This window comes from Dipteris shenzhenensis, chromosome 16 (genome assembly GCF_047967505.1).
Source record: "Dipteris shenzhenensis isolate YYH24624 ecotype China chromosome 16, Dip_SZ_1.0, whole genome shotgun sequence".
Classification (NCBI taxonomy): Eukaryota; Viridiplantae; Streptophyta; class Polypodiopsida; order Gleicheniales; family Dipteridaceae; genus Dipteris; species Dipteris shenzhenensis.
Genome location: NC_141611.1, coordinates 2740634 through 2757479, shown reverse-complemented (window position 1 = coordinate 2757479; position 16846 = coordinate 2740634). Strand labels below are relative to the sequence as shown.

The 16846-nt window shown below is 42.7% G+C and overlaps 1 protein-coding gene and 1 pseudogene across 3 annotated transcripts; one reads left to right on the top strand and one right to left on the bottom strand.

The window, feature by feature from the left end:
• Positions 1-908: 908 nt before the first annotated feature.
• On the top strand, positions 909-3136 carry LOC147892402 (uncharacterized; annotated as a pseudogene).
• Positions 3137-13469: 10333 nt separating this feature from the next.
• Positions 13470-16449, bottom strand: LOC147892401 (uncharacterized). 3 transcript variants are annotated; one of them, XM_087387163.1, is made up of 4 exons: positions 15712-16449; positions 15334-15489; positions 14401-15191; positions 14088-14276 (listed from the first exon to the last, which is right to left on the bottom strand). In XM_087387163.1, the coding sequence occupies exons 3-4, from the start codon at positions 14981-14983 to the stop codon at positions 14230-14232; spliced, it is 630 nt and encodes a 209-aa protein (XP_087243289.1). In that variant the 5' UTR covers positions 14984-15191; positions 15334-15489; positions 15712-16449; the 3' UTR covers positions 14088-14229. The 3 variants fall into 3 exon arrangements, with proteins under 3 accessions (XP_087243287.1, XP_087243288.1, XP_087243289.1); XM_087387161.1 differs by having other exon boundaries at positions 13470-15191; positions 15712-16443; XM_087387162.1 differs by lacking the exon at positions 15712-16449 and adding an exon at positions 15611-15705 and having other exon boundaries at positions 13470-15191.
• Positions 16450-16846: the final 397 nt, after the last annotated feature.

Sequence of the window (16846 nt, the reverse complement as noted above, 5' to 3'; positions counted from 1 at the left end):
AAGGCAAAGTTGGCGCCCACAGGAGGGCGCCAACTTTGCCCTTTTTTTGTTATTTTTATCTTAAAAATTTTAAAAAAGTAGATTTAAAAAAATAAAAAAATCTCCAAAAAAAGGGTGTTGCTAACTTCACCCTTATTTGGAAGATTTTTTTTTTAATTTTAAAAATTTAAAGAAAAAAATTAAAAAAGGGGCCATATTTGGTGCCCAGAGGAGGGCGCTTGCACACATACACACACACACACACACACACACATACACTCTCTCTCTCTCTCTCTCTCTCACACACACACACACACACACACACACACACCCCCATCTCTCTCTCTCTCTCTCTCTCTCTCTCTCTCTCTCTCTCTCTCTCTCTCTCCCCCCCCCCTCTCTCTCTCTCTCTCTCTCTCTCTCTCTCTTTCTCTCTGCCTTAGAAAGGCCTCTATCTTTCTCTTTTTTGTCTTGTAATGAGGGTTTTTGTGCCATGAATGTAGGTCTTGCAAACCCAAATTTTGTATCGCATCCTCAATCTGCATCTTGGCAAGAAAGGCATCACCCGTATTCAAGCGAGATGACATCGTCTTGTGTGATGACAAATACGATCCCATGACTCAGGCACGCATCCATCAGACACATGATTCCAAAGGCATTCGGTCCGATGACGTTGGTGTCATCATTTTGTGCAGCTTAGAGTGGGCGTTGTTGGATTTTCTTGAACCCATTTTACCAATTTCTATGAATAGAGACTTGATGATATAGCCCAGCCGGATGATGAGGACATGCCTCCAACGAGGGGTGCAACTTCTGCGAGAGGAAGATTGTGTGATGCTAGGGGTGCTACTTCAACGCAAGGGGGAGGTAGATGAAGGACAATTTAGCTCTATCCCTCGGACGTACAGACTCTAATCAGTGCATCATCGATGGGAGGTTTGTCCTCGGAACTCTACGGAGCCTTGACGACATTTGCTTGGGCTACCACCGGTGCTTCTAAGTGGGATTCCAAAGGAAAGAGGAAACTTGTGATGTGAGAGAGCTCAATCGAAGAAGAGGAGGAGGAGGAGGAAAATGAGGATAGTTCCTCTAGCGAGCGTAGCGAAAGTGTGAGCACACTCTCTTCCCAGGGGCGACGCGGCAAATGCAGAGGTCGATGTGCACCAAAGCAATTGGCCAGAGAGGAGTCTGAGGATGATGACAAGGAGGGTGTCCTTGGAGAGACGGGACTGAGCGCCTTCTGTGACAAGACAATCATGTGGGAGTGCATTGAGGACCAGCTAAAATCATTCACTGTGAGTAGTTCGGTCTTTTGAAGGTCTATAATCTCAAGGCACAGAGTGAGAATAAATGTTTGGGCTAAACTAAAAAATTTCCTTTGTAGGTGGAAAAAAAATATCCCTTTGCCCCCGATCCTTTTGTGTCGATTGCTCCCAATGCCCACTATTCGCCAGATCACATCTCGCACCCAAGAGATGCAAGAAACATTTTTCTCAATGGGTACTTGCCGGGTTTGGGTACTTCTCAAGTGGGTACTTGTCGGGTTTGGGTGTCTTCATCATGTCCACTGCCACACCAAAGATGCAAAAGAGAGATGTGGACAAGGATGTGAAAAGGGAGTGGAATGCGCACTGGCTCCAGAAGCACAAAGAATTTGAGAAAGAAATTAAGAACACAGAGTGGGTGTTCTTGTCTAATTCCTTATTTTACATTTAGGATGGGAACCATCGCCACACAGGGTGGATGACCGAGATAAGGACATGTAAGTATTGTAGTCCATAGATGTGGGTGATTCAACATTAGTAGCCACGTTTTATTTGTTTTCAACTCATGAATTCTTTTTTTTCTTTTGAGTACCAGCATTTCCTTATGATGAGTGTCGGCATATACATGTCCAATGCCATTTTGTGGAGGTCCCCTTGGAAGATGAAGGAGAGTTGTTGTCTGCGTTATCAAGGATGAACATGTGAGTTTGATGATTCTTTATGAACATACTATGTCTTTAGCTACCTTGCCCTCGCTGAAGGATCGTTTAATATGTTGCATTCGACTCTAGGCTAGCACAAAAGGGGTCGTCACCAAAACTTTTTCTGGACCTCATTTGCGAGGTGAGAGTGTTGGGTGCTGTATCAGATGTGGCAATCCACCAGAGATTGTCAACTGAGCAGAAACTATGGCTGAATGCCCACAAGAAGAAGGCAGCTACTATGAAAGTGCATTGGTATAAAAACCCTCTTCCAATCATTGCACAGGTGATGTGGAAGGTAAGGATCAATAATGGGACACTTTTCCCTTTCCTTCTCTAGTCTTTGTAATATGTTTGATGACAAGGCAATGAATGCATGTGCAGGACACGTATGACAAACACTTGCATCCAGTCATGCACAACCACAGCGAGTTGTCAGATGCTGACTTTCGAAAGAAATGGAGCGAAGTGTACTACAATGTGAACGACAAGTTCTTGAAGCATATGCATCGACTACTAAAGTTGGTTGACCCTACACTAGGGGCAAGATGGTACAAATAAGTGAATTGTGGGGATTACATGTGGAATGACAATGATTAGATGACAAGCTTGTGTACAAGGTGATTATTATTGAAACCACTTTCGGTTTGTAGGACTATCACCACTCTGGACTAGGGGATGAAGCCCCCAGGGGCGATCAATGAGGAGAGGCTGTATAGGCTCGCAACATCGAGGTTGACCAAGGACAATATAGTAAGGTCTATGGAAGCTCTGGCAAGCCATGGCGTACAACACAGAAGCCTGCAATGATAGTATGTACAAACTCAAGTGTCCTCCAAAATATTTCTCTTCCAGGTTATTTTATGTACTTACAAAGGACTCTATGCTACAAGAAAGTGAAGCAAGCAAGGTGGGGGTGCTTGCATCTACTAGATTGGGCAAGAAAGAGGCTAAAAGAACAAGGGGGTAGAAAAAAAGACTGAGAGGTGAGATAAACCCGATAGACTTGAATAGTCCCGCACCTAAAGGTACGAGACAAGATTGTGACAAAAATCGAGTTGCATTAAGAGTCACATGGACGTTGTTTTTTATTTTTTTAGAGGGCCTCAAATTATTGGCAATGTATTAGCTTCTGCAAAAATGGAGCCATTGGCTGCACAAGTTAGAAGCGCCCAAACAGGAGCTATATAGGGGGAAAAGCTCAATGTGGAGATCAAGGTGTGAGGAGGAGCTTTGTGTGGTAGAATTTCTAGATGCAACAACAAGGCAGGTGCTTGTTTGACAAATTACCAACACAAGTAGTCAAGTGGGACTGTTACCAATTAGCCCTCAATCCACTAGTGTAGGTGGGGGTACAACTACATCCACACATCTAACCCAAACATGTAAGTAGCATGCTCCTTTGTTTTTTAATCAATGTCCTAAACAAGATTCTAAAACATAATTTTCATTAGCTGCTACAGCCATAGTTAATATGACTACAACTACAAACATACAAGCATCAGGTCGATGCAAAGAGAACAAGGAGGACCTACCAAGAGAGCATAAACAATCCACTTGTAAGTAGGGTCTAGAAGCAACAAGATCCATGCAAATCAATAATCCGTTGTTGAGGCACTTGTGACTGTGAGTTTCTTGAATGCAACTAGGGGCGAGGAGGTTCGAGAGAGGCATATTATGTTGCATGTGAGATGTCTACATGCATGGAGACATCCACTAAGCACATTCCACCAAAATGGCAGGTTATTATATGCAATCCATTCCACGTAGGAAGTTCACTACAGAACAAGCAGAATTACAAGAACTTCAACTGGTTATTGGAGTCTCTGGAGGAGGTGAACCATGGGAACTATTCAGGGGTAGATGGTCAGAGCACAGATAGCTCATGCAAAATCATGGTGGTTCGCCTCCCTAATGCAACACCGATATTTGGACTAGGGGATGTCATTCAGTGGTGGAACAGTTTTGGACAGAAATCTTGCAATGCATTCGATCTTGTAGATTGAGTGCGTGCAGAAAATGTTGTCCTTGTATTCATAGGGACAATGAAAGGATTGGAGGCCCTTCTCATAAAGATCAGGCAGGATAGGCATGTGCATGAAGAAACAGGATGCCAGAAGTGGATGTTTTTTTGCTCATAGGTGGTGCACTCAGGATCTACAATATGTGTGCAGGGAAAGAGAGAGGTATGTGCTGTAATCATGAAAGGGTTTTTTAATGATGCATATGCTACACATATTTTGATTTGTTCATGTGTGTGTTATATGTAGGTCCACATGATGCATGTAATGGTCTACGTGCACCAAGGTAAGGAGCATAGGGCCACCCCCTTGGATGACTTCATGGAGGATGAGATAAGCACCGTGGAATGGGTGTGCGATGCAAATGATATCGTTGTGTGCGAGGTACTTCTTAGCAATTATGTAATAGCTTTGGCAAAGTTTAAAACACAAGCTGGGCTTGCATTGACTTTGTGTTATGGTAGGTGGCATGCAACACGGACAATTATTTTGGACGAGGTTGTTGCAGGCCTTCTCAGAACATGGAGACATGCCCCTCGATTGCAATGCAGGGTGTGAATATTTGATAGAACTCGCAGTGCAAGAGGGGCAGAGAGTTTTGCACCTCACCACAGAGGGAGGGGAAGCACAATTTCTAAGAGGTAGGGTATGGATTTGAGTTTGACATCTACATGAATGTTTGTTGAAATTAAACTACATACAATTTGTTTTTTCCTTTATGCAACATTGCACTTTTGTAATCTCATCGGCTTGTGGTGGCTATGAACAATTGCCCCCAGCTTCAAGGAATCTGGTGATTTTTTATTTGAATGAGGTGTTATTGCATAGGAGGCTAAAGACTTAGGGTGCCTTGTTGGCTAAGGCATTAGAGCTGTGGAGCCACAAGGTCCTGTTAAGACGGTCCTATTAAGACCTGGTCTGGCTGCATTCCTACATGAGGTGGGGAGGCAGTTTGATATGGCTATTTGGAGCTCGGTACGACAAGACAATTTGCAGAGATTATTGGTCCTGCTAAAGGGAGAATGTTGCCAAGCCACTGGCTACACACCCTTCTTTGTGTTTGAGTATAGCCAGGATAAATGTACCACACATGCCATAGATTAGGAAGAGGACAGGGGCATGCGAAGCCCAAGTTTGGGAAGCGCTTAGCCGACATCAATTGGCAACACTTTAACCCTTTGGCAACGTTGTCTGTGGATTACAATGCAGAGAAGATGGATCAAAATCCCACAAACACATACATTGTCCCACCCACTTTTATGGGGGATTGCATGGATACAATTCTCCGCTCAAGTCTCTTGCCCTATCTACACCGATTGGCAAACCATGCTAGGATAGTTGAGGATTTTGTGTCCCAAAACCCCTTCCATGTGCCGCCCATGGAAGAATAAATAGAATTGTAATGCTGCTTTGAAATGTCAGTAAAATTGTTATTGTTTGAGACTCGAAGTACTAAATTTTTAGTTTAAAAACAAGTAGAATGGACTTGTGTCTAATTCTTGCACATGATTTCTTCATCTGCATTCATGAAATAGAGAGAGGGAGGGAGAGAGAAAGAGAGAGAGAGACAGAGAGAGAGAGAGAGAGAGATTACATCGTGCAAATAGATAGAGCGAGACACATGTGCTCACGTTTAACAATCACGAACTCATGTCTATTGCATGCAGCTAAGATGGTTGTGTGTGTGTGTGTGTGTGAGAGAGAGAGAGAGAGAGGTTACATCATGCAAATAGACAAGAAGAGAAACATGTGCTTGGGTTTAACAATCATGTATTCATGTCTATTGCATCCAACTAAGGGGAGAGAGAGAGAGAGAGAGAGAGAGAGAGAGAGAGAGAGAGAGATTATATCATGCAAATAGATAGAGAGAAACATGTGCTCGGGTTTAATAATCACGAATACATGTTTGTGGCATGCAACTAAGGGGTGTGTGTTTGTGTGTGTGTGAGTGAGAGAGAGAGAGAGAGAGAGAGAGAGAGAGAGAGGTCACACATCATGCAAATAGACATGAAGAGAAACATGTGCTCGGGTTTAACAATGATGAATTCATGTCTGTTGCATCCAACTAAGGAGAGGGAGGGGGAGAGAGAGAGAGAGAGAGAGAGAGAGAGAGAGACTAAGAGAGAGGTCATAGAGAGAGAGAGGTTATGCATGTGTGCACATGCGCGCACACACACACACACACACACACACACACACACACACAGGGGGAGAGAGAGAGAGAGAGAGAGAGAGAGAAAGAGAGGTGTCACAAGTGGAATAGGTCGTTGCCAAAAAAACTTGCTCGAACTTCTTGCCCATCCCTGTGAGTCTCTCTTTGGGTCTATCTTTGCTATCACTCATTACATTCTTATTCTCCAACATAATTGCAATAGCTATAGATAATCTATTTTGCACATGGAGAACAAGTGTAGATCTAAGAGATTAATTGTAGCATATTACGTTGAGGCAGATAAGTTTTAGTATAGAACAACAAGAATTAGTAGTGTTCTCTGGATTTGATGGTGTTTATTCTGCTTCCTACATACAATAATTTTGATGGCAGCTTTGACAAGGTAAAAGGGCAAGTTGTCACTACTTTTGTAGCAAGAAATTTGTTACAAAATCTCTTGTTTGAGTGTTTGAGCACGGTGGTGGTTTGGGATATCCTAAAAATAAGTACTCTCAAATACAAATTCTATTTTGTAGGACAAGTGGACATATTGCTTCCTTGCAATGAGACTACATACATTTTCTTAGTACTATCTCAGTCGTCCTCATCCACTGCTCCAAGACACCCCAAGATGTGCTCATGCATGTCTAAATCCAATTTGAAGACACTCTTGCCCTTCTTTCATTGTGGCATAAGTTACATCTAGAACTTAATAGCTCTTACTAGATGAGAGTATACACATGTTTGTGGACTCTTATGTAGCAATTCGTAATTGTGGCCTCTCTTGGATGTTGTTTTGTACCATAAAGCTCCGACTACTACATCCCACTTCTTGTAGGTTGTTCCCCAATTATCCTTAAATGTTTCCTCAACCTTGTACTTACACTTTATGCATTGCAATAGAAAGTATGGGTCATCTTCCTCATTCTCCCCAGAATCTGCAACAAGTACAAAATTATCCCCCTCTTCCAGACAATCAATGAGGTCATCGAAACTCTCTCCAAACTGTGGTGAGTCATTTGTCTTTCCATTGTTTGTCACTCCATCTCAACGTAGAGGGAAAACATATCTAGGCTCGTCAGGGATTTGAACCTTGAGATGAAGTAGAATCCATGGGTTGATTTAAATTGAGAGGCAGCACCATCTGACCACACCCAATGTTGTTTTATATTTTTTGCATGGGGATTTTCCTTTTTCAACCATTCCCAATGTAGTAGAAAAGCATGTTGCACAAATAGGATGTCATGTTCCCTATCATCTGAAATGTAGAAATGGTTCGTGCATTGCACTGACATGGACTCTTGTGAGTCAGCAACAAGCAGATTGGCATTAGGCGTGGAAGGATCAAGCAAATGATTGTACGTGATATGCACAAGAATTGTTATCTGCTTGTTGTAACAGTGAGCATTTGTATCTCATCTTGTTCTTGAAAAGAATAATTCTCTAGGTGAAATTGTGAAGCACATATTTTGTGATGGATTGAACCACGTGACCTACAAGCTCCCTTGGCTCGGTGCTCTTATATGACAGTAGCCATCTCTTTTTATCAGATCCTTCAGCATTGACATTTTCAAATCTCCTCTATTTTAGAGCAACATGGTTGTCTTCCCTCATTTCATTTGGGCAGACATTGAATGTCTTCCTCTGCAGCTTCAAACTGCAATGCTTGCATGTGCTGCGAATGCATTCAATCGTGTGCCACTCACGGTCTCCCTTTGGACAAACCATTGGCTGTAGACCTTAGGCTACAAAATGTGCCCTCCCTTGCAACACACGATGAGGATCCAAGTGACCTTTAGAAGACTGCACATTCATCTGGGAGGCATGGGCATTGATCCCCATGGAGCAATGCTCCAACACGACCAGATCTCAAGTCATTTATAGCTTGTCGGGCTAGGTCAAAGTCTATGTGTGTTTTGCAACAACAAACATTCATGTCTTTGAGTTTCCTGACGCACCAGGGCTTATAATGCTCAAAGCTTCTCTGCCCAATTGAAATGTTCGGATTCTGATCCTTAAACTTGAGATACAACTTCGTCTACTAACCCAACATGCAAGAATAACAAAACAATGAGCCCCCTTTTTGCTACATCTAAAAGAATACAAAACACAGTCTAATTAAAGTATATAATGAGGCAAAACAATTTTCAACCATCACGTTGGTTTAGGACAGTCACAATTTCAATCACCGGGCTGGTTTAGGACATGTTTAGGGTAGTCAACCACCAGGTTGGTTTAGGACACGTTTAGGACAGTCACAATTTCAACCACCGGGATGGTTTAGGACACTGTTACAATTTCAACCGCCGGGATGGTTTAGGACACTGTTACAATTTCAACCACTGGGATGGTTTAGCCTGACGGTCTCGACTTCATATATTAGACAAGAACAAGTATATTGCTTTTCATCTCTAAATTTCACAATTTAACAGTGGTATATGACCTGAATAGTAGGAAATTAAATTTAATGAATTTAAGTACTAAGAAACACAATAATTTCAACCACCAGGCTGGTCAATAACTAATGTCTATTCAACCACGCTAGTTCAGGATAATCACATAACTGGTGATTGAGCTGAAGCAACCGTAGTTGCATGATGTTCCAACCACCCGGCTGGTTTAGTAAAAGAACAATATATTGTGAAATATATTGCTGTTAATTTCTGCTCAACCATGACAACAACTAATATCGGTTCAAACACGCTAGTTCAAGACAATCACATAATTGGCAATTGAGATGAACTAGCCTATGATGTTGCAACCACCGGGCTGGTTTAGGCACCATTGACTTGCATTGTATCTAGCATGTGTATGATGTGCTCCTCAAACACCTTGTATCATGTCCGCTTCTTACAGATGTCTTTTCTATTTGAAGAAACTCTCGTATTTTCATGACAAACGTCATCATTATAGCAATGATCTTTCGCCCTTAGGCTGTCTCTTCTTTTCTTACGTTTTGTTGAAGGCCACAGACTTCTCGGATCGGGATGATCGTGCATTGCTTCTACTCTACATTCAACCGCTGGAGCCACGTTGGTCCTGATTGACAACATGTTCAACCTTGTGCACCCCGTTTCTCCTTTGTTTCAGGGGACACCGACATAGCTAATGTCACCCTCTTTGCAGCTAGTTGATCGAAGCTGTGCACCCCTTTCACTTTCTATAGGCCACATTTCTTAGGGTTTAGCGAGCATCGCATCTTGGGCGTGCATCTCCCGAGGTGTTGGTAGGGTTGTTAATCTACGAACTTTAGGGTGCAGGCTAAAGCTTATGAAGACTCGAGACTAGTAATCACTTGAATGGCTTGATGTTGCTGCCTCGAATGCTCCCACCAATTGTGATACCACAATGATTGAATGCATGCATGTGCAACCGCTTCTTGTTGTTGCTATGCAAGGAGTCTTCTTTCTTCTCATTGTTTCTCCCTTCGCAGATGTTGCAAAAGTGTCTTCCGTTGCCGATTCGATGCCGTGCCAGCACTTTCCTTGACATGCACTCTGCCTTGACCTGGCTTTTCGACTTTCTTGTCTCGCAGCCTGTGTTTGCTTCTCTTGCAAGCCATGGCGAGCTGCATGTTGTCATTGACGCCATGGCCACCATCAATCCAAAATAGACCCAAAGAAGCTAGTTGGTGAGGCAAGCAAAGAATAAAAGACAACTTACCCGAAAGAAGACAATGGCAAACCAAAGTCTACACAAGGTTACGTCGAGGTGCGTGCGGGTTGCAAGGCGTTTGAAGGGCGAGGACATGTTGCACGTACTTAATCTTCCAAGATTTGATAGGCGGGAGGTGTTAACATTCGAAATTCGCGGGAGTAGCAAAGTTTCAGCCATCGGTTTTCCCCCCTCCAGCGATACATGTCAGTAGAATTGGATATCCCAAACAAGTGTAATGTGGCCTAAAATGCTTCAAAACACAAATAGGCCAAAGGGCACGCTATCGGGTTTGATGCTGTGTATTATTAAATGCAATGACCTTTGGCATGCTTATGAGCCATATAGCAACCAAATGCATGGAAAAAGAAACAATTCAAAATTGTAAATAGTGTTGGATTTGTTAAAATATCTTTGCACATGCACAAATTGACCACCATGCACTAGTCCTAATAGTTTTGATTCCAAAATTTCAATCCGTTTTGGTTTTCAACAAATAAAAAAAAAGTTATGGAGCGTGCCCTCAAATGGGTATGGATCACTTTAGCACAACATTGGAGGCCTGTTAACCCATGCATAATGATCTCATTTAGGTGTGTCCTTGGGTTGACGAGAAGCTCACGTAGTGTACTTTTGAATGATTACTTGGTTGCATGTATGTATAAAACAAAAATTTGATGTTTTTGAATAAATTGTTATATCATGTAGTCTTCAGGATGCATGCTTCACATGCAACATAGCACTTGTGATGCTTTAACGGTCTCATTCCAAATCCTTATTCCATAATTTTTTGCTTTCATGTTCAAGTTTGGAATGTGTACTACAACTTGAAGACAAAGTTTGCCGAATTCTATTGAGAAATGCATAAGTTATGGGTCATGCAAGATACCTATATATAGAAAAGTCCCTGAACCTCACAAAAAATGGCTACACCCAAGTAAACAATGATGCAGGCACATTAATCACAAATGTTAAGAGATGACTCGGCATTGCAAGAATGGCTAGAAGACAAGGAATTCCATGAGCTCAATGAGATCGCAAGAGGGGCTACGATAATGATCACAGAACATATCGATCTGACTATAGGAGCATCCAATGGTGCTATTGTCATAGTCACTAACATCTAGCGCTCATCAAAAAATGGTGATGAGATCACAGCTATCCATGCAGTCATGGAGATAACATCACAACTGATCATCCTGCACAAACGTAGACAGTGGAGAAAACTTATCAATAGCTAATGGTCCCACAAGACAACATTTTCGATCACACTCGCCTATGCTGTCACAGGTCACAATGCACAAGGGTGCACGATCTCAACAAAAGCCATGGTGCTCATTCGAGAAGCATTCACGCTCGGCCTGGCATACATTATGCTATCCAAATTCACAACACAATGCAACCTTTGTATTTTAAGACAATTAACACCGGACGACTTTGAGCCTATCCAATTCTAGAAGATATTGCATCTTATATTAGAAGAAGTAAACATTATTTTCATAAATTTATAACTTTGAAGAAGTAAATATTAGAAGAAGTAAATACTATTTTGATAATTTATATCTTTGATTCCATACGTGCAGATCGATTGTTTGGACATGAGCTACTGCCTGCATCATTAGCAATGGACCCAAACTAGGTAAGCAATGAGCAACATCCTTCTTTTAGCATCTGATTCAATAGAATAACCTTTTGGAGATTTTGACTGACAAATGCCTAGTACATATACTGTGTTATAGCTATTCGAGTTGTATAAGTCGCAAGTCGACATGAAGCCAGCAACACCAAGTAAACAAAAAATGTGCTACTTAATGATACCATAGATGAAGCTAGCTAACAATGCAGGTGAGGAACCAGATGCATATATACGAGGAATCCCTTTGTACGGGAAGCCGAATGAATTTGTGTAACAATGCAAGCAACGAATCACACAAAACAAGGACACCGATCAATTTAAGAATGGTGATATTCAAAACTATCGTGATAAATTAACAGGAACCACAATAATAGAAGGGTTCTACTACTGATTACATAATCAACTGGTTTGCAAGACTTGTGAAAAATATATTAAGGAAGCTAGACATAAATATTGGCGAGCGCGCAATCTGCACATGCTACAAGGTGAAGCACAAGAGTTACTCAATAGCCAAGCAAACTACATATCATGCTACTGCATCAAGTTGCTACCCTATGGGTTCAGTGTCTATATTGATCGCCACCTGATGGGCTTGATGGCATTGGATCGGAGGACAACACTGAATAAGGTCTTGGACGAGTTGGATATAGGAACTCCAATGATAAAAGCCTATTGGTAGTCGAAAAGGTAACCAGGTAATTGGTGTTTGATTTAGTGGACAAGCAAGGATGGATCCGTTCGCCAAAAAAAATAAAGGTATACACACCATTGCTACTTGATGCATGATTGTACAAAAAAAACTAACAGATCAATTTTAATTTTAGAATAACAACCAAAACATATGCACTTCTTTGTTGTTGCCTTGCTTGTCTAGGAAGCAGACCCACCCATGAACAAGAACTATAATTACGCTCGACAAAATGGCTTGTAATAGCAACATGTGATTCACTGGCTTGCAATAGCAACATGTGATTCACTGCATAACTTGCAAGCATAATGGAAAAAAATACATTGGCCACACCAATAATCTAGTGACACAAATTCAAACTCACAAACATCAACCAGAGCTAGGATGAAATTAGACGTAGAACAATATCTACCTTTTGATGATAATTTTGATGTAGATATTCTAGCAAAAACAAAGAGCATAGACAAGGCAATCACGTTAGAAAAAAAATACATAACAAATTTTGATACATTGGACAATAGAGTTATAACAATCTCAAAGGACACCCTCCTTGCAAAAAAATATTACTACTAAAAACATCGAATATATAAACCATCCATGGTATTTTTGAAAAAGAAATTTCCTTAGTGTTTCTTATGAATATAATTATTGTGCTATTTTTCTTGATGATGTTTTCAATTCAAGATCGTGTAATTCAAACTTGTAAGAATCTATAATTCTTAGAAAAGCATTAGATAGCAACAAAGCACAAACACAAAAGTGCCCCACTTCTACCATTAGACAAACCAAGTTCTATTTATGGCCGATCTGATCATGCATTACTAGTTTCTCATGTAGTTTTAAGAAGGGAAATAGCCTCTCGATAACGAGAAGCGATTTCTTCATACTATTTTAGGAAGTGACAACTTCTCTATAGTGTTAGCACACATGTAAAAAACCTAAAAACTATGACGACAATTGCAACATCACACAAGCTCTAAGTTGAGTTTTTGGCCTACCTTGAGGAGGGAAGGTTTTAGTAAAGGTGTTTCTGTTTAAAAAAGGGAAAATGATGTGAATTTTTTGCTATTTTGGTCCCCATTTTTTTCTCCCCCTTTCTCTCTCCCCATTTTTTTCTCCCCCTTTCTCTCTACCCCTCTCTCTCTCTCTCTCTTCTTCTTTTTCTTTTCTTCTTCTTCTTCTTCTCTCAGCTTCTAGGGCAGGCCTTTTGAATGTATTCAACTTGTTTCAGCAGAGAAGACCCCCTTCCATGATACGTGAAGAATTGTGCTCTAGGAAAACCAACGTGGAATAGTACCAACTCCAAAACATTATATGTAGCTTTCCCAAACTAATGTGTAGGTCACGTCGTGACTATTCACTTGAGCACAATGAAAGAAAAGGAAAAATATATAAGTATATTGTACATAGGGAGGATGAAGGTGTCTCACACAGCAAAAATTGGGGAGAGCCTCGAGTCAGGCTCTGAGTTGTGTGTTTCAAGAAGAAGAAGAAGAAGAAGAAGAAGAAGAGCAGCAATACAAAATGTTTCCAGTCCAACCAAAGCGAGAGGTCCTTCTCTGAAGGCTGGGATGGTTCCAGCAAACAGGAGCAAGCTATGGCACTGGAATTCCTTTGAGAAACCGTTTCAGACAGCTTCTAGCACAGTATGTAGAATATAAACCTTGCTCAAGCTCTCAGATCATCTCCTCCTCTGCTTTAATCACCTTTGCCTTAACGTTCAAGTTCATCTCTGTTTCAAGTTTTCCTCAGTCAGCATCGCCAAGAATGGATTTTGCTTCCCTGAAGCCCCGGTTTTTATAAATCCAGTTCCCCCGAGAGGCTACAGCCTAAGTGAGAGATCCAGCGTCTCCTCGTTAGGGAGCTTTTGTTGTGAGGGTGTAGCCAACCTTGCAGACTGGTTGTTGTTGTTGTTGTTGTTGTCTACTTCCTGCGACAGCGAGCTTGCACCAGAACGATTCCAGTTCTTGCAGCTACCCCGCCATGTCAAGCTTCCTTCATCTTCCATGAAGGATGGGCTTGACATCTTACCAGCAAACCCAAACGGCCCTTCAAATTTCCCCACTCCAAGCATCGATTTGTTTATGGCGAGTTCCGTCGACGTGCATTTAGCAACCGCCGGCTGTTGAGCAATCAATGCTGGTGACCATCCGTGGTGAGCTTGCGGTAGGCCAGGTCCTCTGTAAGGAGCATCCATTCGGAAAGTCACGGGTTTGTGAATGAGAGAATGCGCTTTGATTCCGAGAGAACGTGAAAGGCTGCCGGCTTCCGAAGCTATGCTGGGCGAGCCATGGAGAGACATACCCGAATAGCGCTGTGGAAGGAAATTCGTTGGCAATTTCGGCGTCTTCCTTGCGGCTGACCGCTCGCGTTTGTGAGCATTCTGATGACCTCCCAGCGCCTGAGAGCTGTAAAACTTTCGTGAACAAAAGAAGCACGAGAATACTCGCGGCTCTGCATTCTGAGTGTTTGGATCTTCGTCTTGTTGTTGGTCAGGCTCTTTCAACCTCATAGTTCCGTCTGGGATGAGCCCTTTGTTTGGAAGATACTCCCATTCTCTGCTGCAATTAGAGGGGAAACTGCTAGCAAACTCTGTAACCACGGCTTCGGGAGCCATTTCTTTTATTCTTTCCACAGCATCTTCCGACCCATGAGGCGCATCACGCTCCTTCCTTTCCCCGCTGTTACCATATCTAGTTTGAGCATTTACCGTTGCTAGACTCAAATCGAGATGAACCTCTTCCGGCGCACGATTGAAAAGGTCCTCGCTCCTAACGCGTGATGGATAAGGAAATGACGAAGAACTAGATGCTGTGTTGGGGCTTGAGATATGCTCATCTGCGGGGCTCTCTTCGGATGAATTTCCACAGACAATGAAGGGCATCATAACTTCGTTATCGATTACACAGGGAATGGCTCTACCATCCAGATGAAGGACAAACCCTGCGCGACGAATCTCGCTTGTACCGATACGTTAAGTTTCGTTCCAAGAGAAGTCGTTAGTACTTTGTGGCTGGCCACGACGCCCAACACGAGACTTTCAGGAGAAATTATCCAGGGCTGCGGGTGTGAGTGATCAGATCTCGTCGGAAGACCTGTCAAATGTAAGAGGATCATCGACTATTACAATTTCCAGGTGCTATCACGCAGTGCTTAGACAATAGGTGCACAAACGACTATAACGGTGAGCAAGATCCGGAAAAGGGAAATCTTGCGTAAATCCTGTAGGTAACGCACCTCAAGACTCGAAAGACCTCTGCTCCAAGCTTCACCACAATGGCGTCCCTTACCAAGAGTACAACGGTTTGCCATCGAAGCTTGCTTTTCTGCGAACGTACTCAGAACCCAAAAGGGGGCTTTGCGCCTTGAATATATAATTCTTCACACAAGTACCTGAAGAAGACACATAAGCAACACCAGTGTCAGCATAAAATCATTACTGGACAGCAATTCGTCGTCCAAATATGAGAATCCGACGAGATATCTGCAGGAAGGGATCCATTGATTCCTTTACAATTTCTGTGGAGGGACGAAAGTCGATAGGAAAGCAGTAGCCAATCTTTGAATTCAACACGCAATCGGCAGCCTTCTCTGACTAACTAGTGAGGGCCAAACCTTGCTAAGGAAGTTCGAAAAGCTTCCGCCACATCATAAGCCTTTCCGGGCTGCAATTCAACGATCCGGAGCAGAGAGATCAACAGATGGCTGGTTAGGGTCAAATTGAGGAGTGGAATAAGAGAGTTGGGAAGATGGCGACGTTTGTGTAGATGTGCGCAAGTTGGGTTGTCAGGTGGGAGAGGACGGGAGCGGTTAGAAGCGACGGCTAGGTCAGCCTTGAAGGCAGGGGCGACTAGCGGTAAGAAAGAGTGAAAGACGTACTGGGCTGCTGTATTATATAACAAGGCAGGGAGAAAAGGTCCGGTACTAAGGAGGGACGTAGCTGAGAAGGGTCAAAACGCAGAGTACCTGGAGAAAGGGAAGGAGAAACGGAAGAAAAGAAGGAATTGTACTAAATATTATATGGTAAGGTGTGGTCGGGACTCCGATGAGAAGGGTCAAACGCACTAGAGTAGTAGCAGTGGTGGTACCTAGTAGAGAAAGACGGGAAGGAGAAACGGAAGAAGCGATTGATGAAGGACGCTCTGTGATTAGAGGGAGGGGAAGGTCTGATGAGATGTTATTAATAAGTGTGAATTTGGCAAGGAAAGCCGTGGTACCAGTACGAGCTTGGGGTTTTGCGTGGTGCGAGTATGTGATTGGTGCAACCGTCTTGGCATTGTTTCGTATTCTTTCTGCTTGTTGTTCGGATGACTCTACAGTCTACTGCTCAGAAGTTAGAAAGCAGAGAGAGAGAGAGAGAGACTCGAGAGAGAGAGGGAAGAGCAAAGCACTTTGTGTTGTTGGCATCAGCAAGCTACTCAGAAAGAAAGATGCTAGCCAGTGTTGATGACACTCTCATGAGTGAGTGACGGTGGACCAGCCTCTCCTGCGAAAAGAAGGAAATAATGCGCTCCACCGAAAGTACCGACTCTCGAGTCTGGACTCTGGCGTGTGCTTGCTTGGTTGCTTGGTTGGTATTATTATCATTATCACTTTGGAATCCAGATGTATACCATCATCCATCAGCCCTTGCCAAGTTGCCATCATCATCCATGAGCCTCCCCCACCCCTTTGCTCTTTAAGTACCATCTTAGCACGTGAGCCTAGCTATGATAGGGTTTTGGCAGCATTTCGGCCTAGTTGTGAGGCA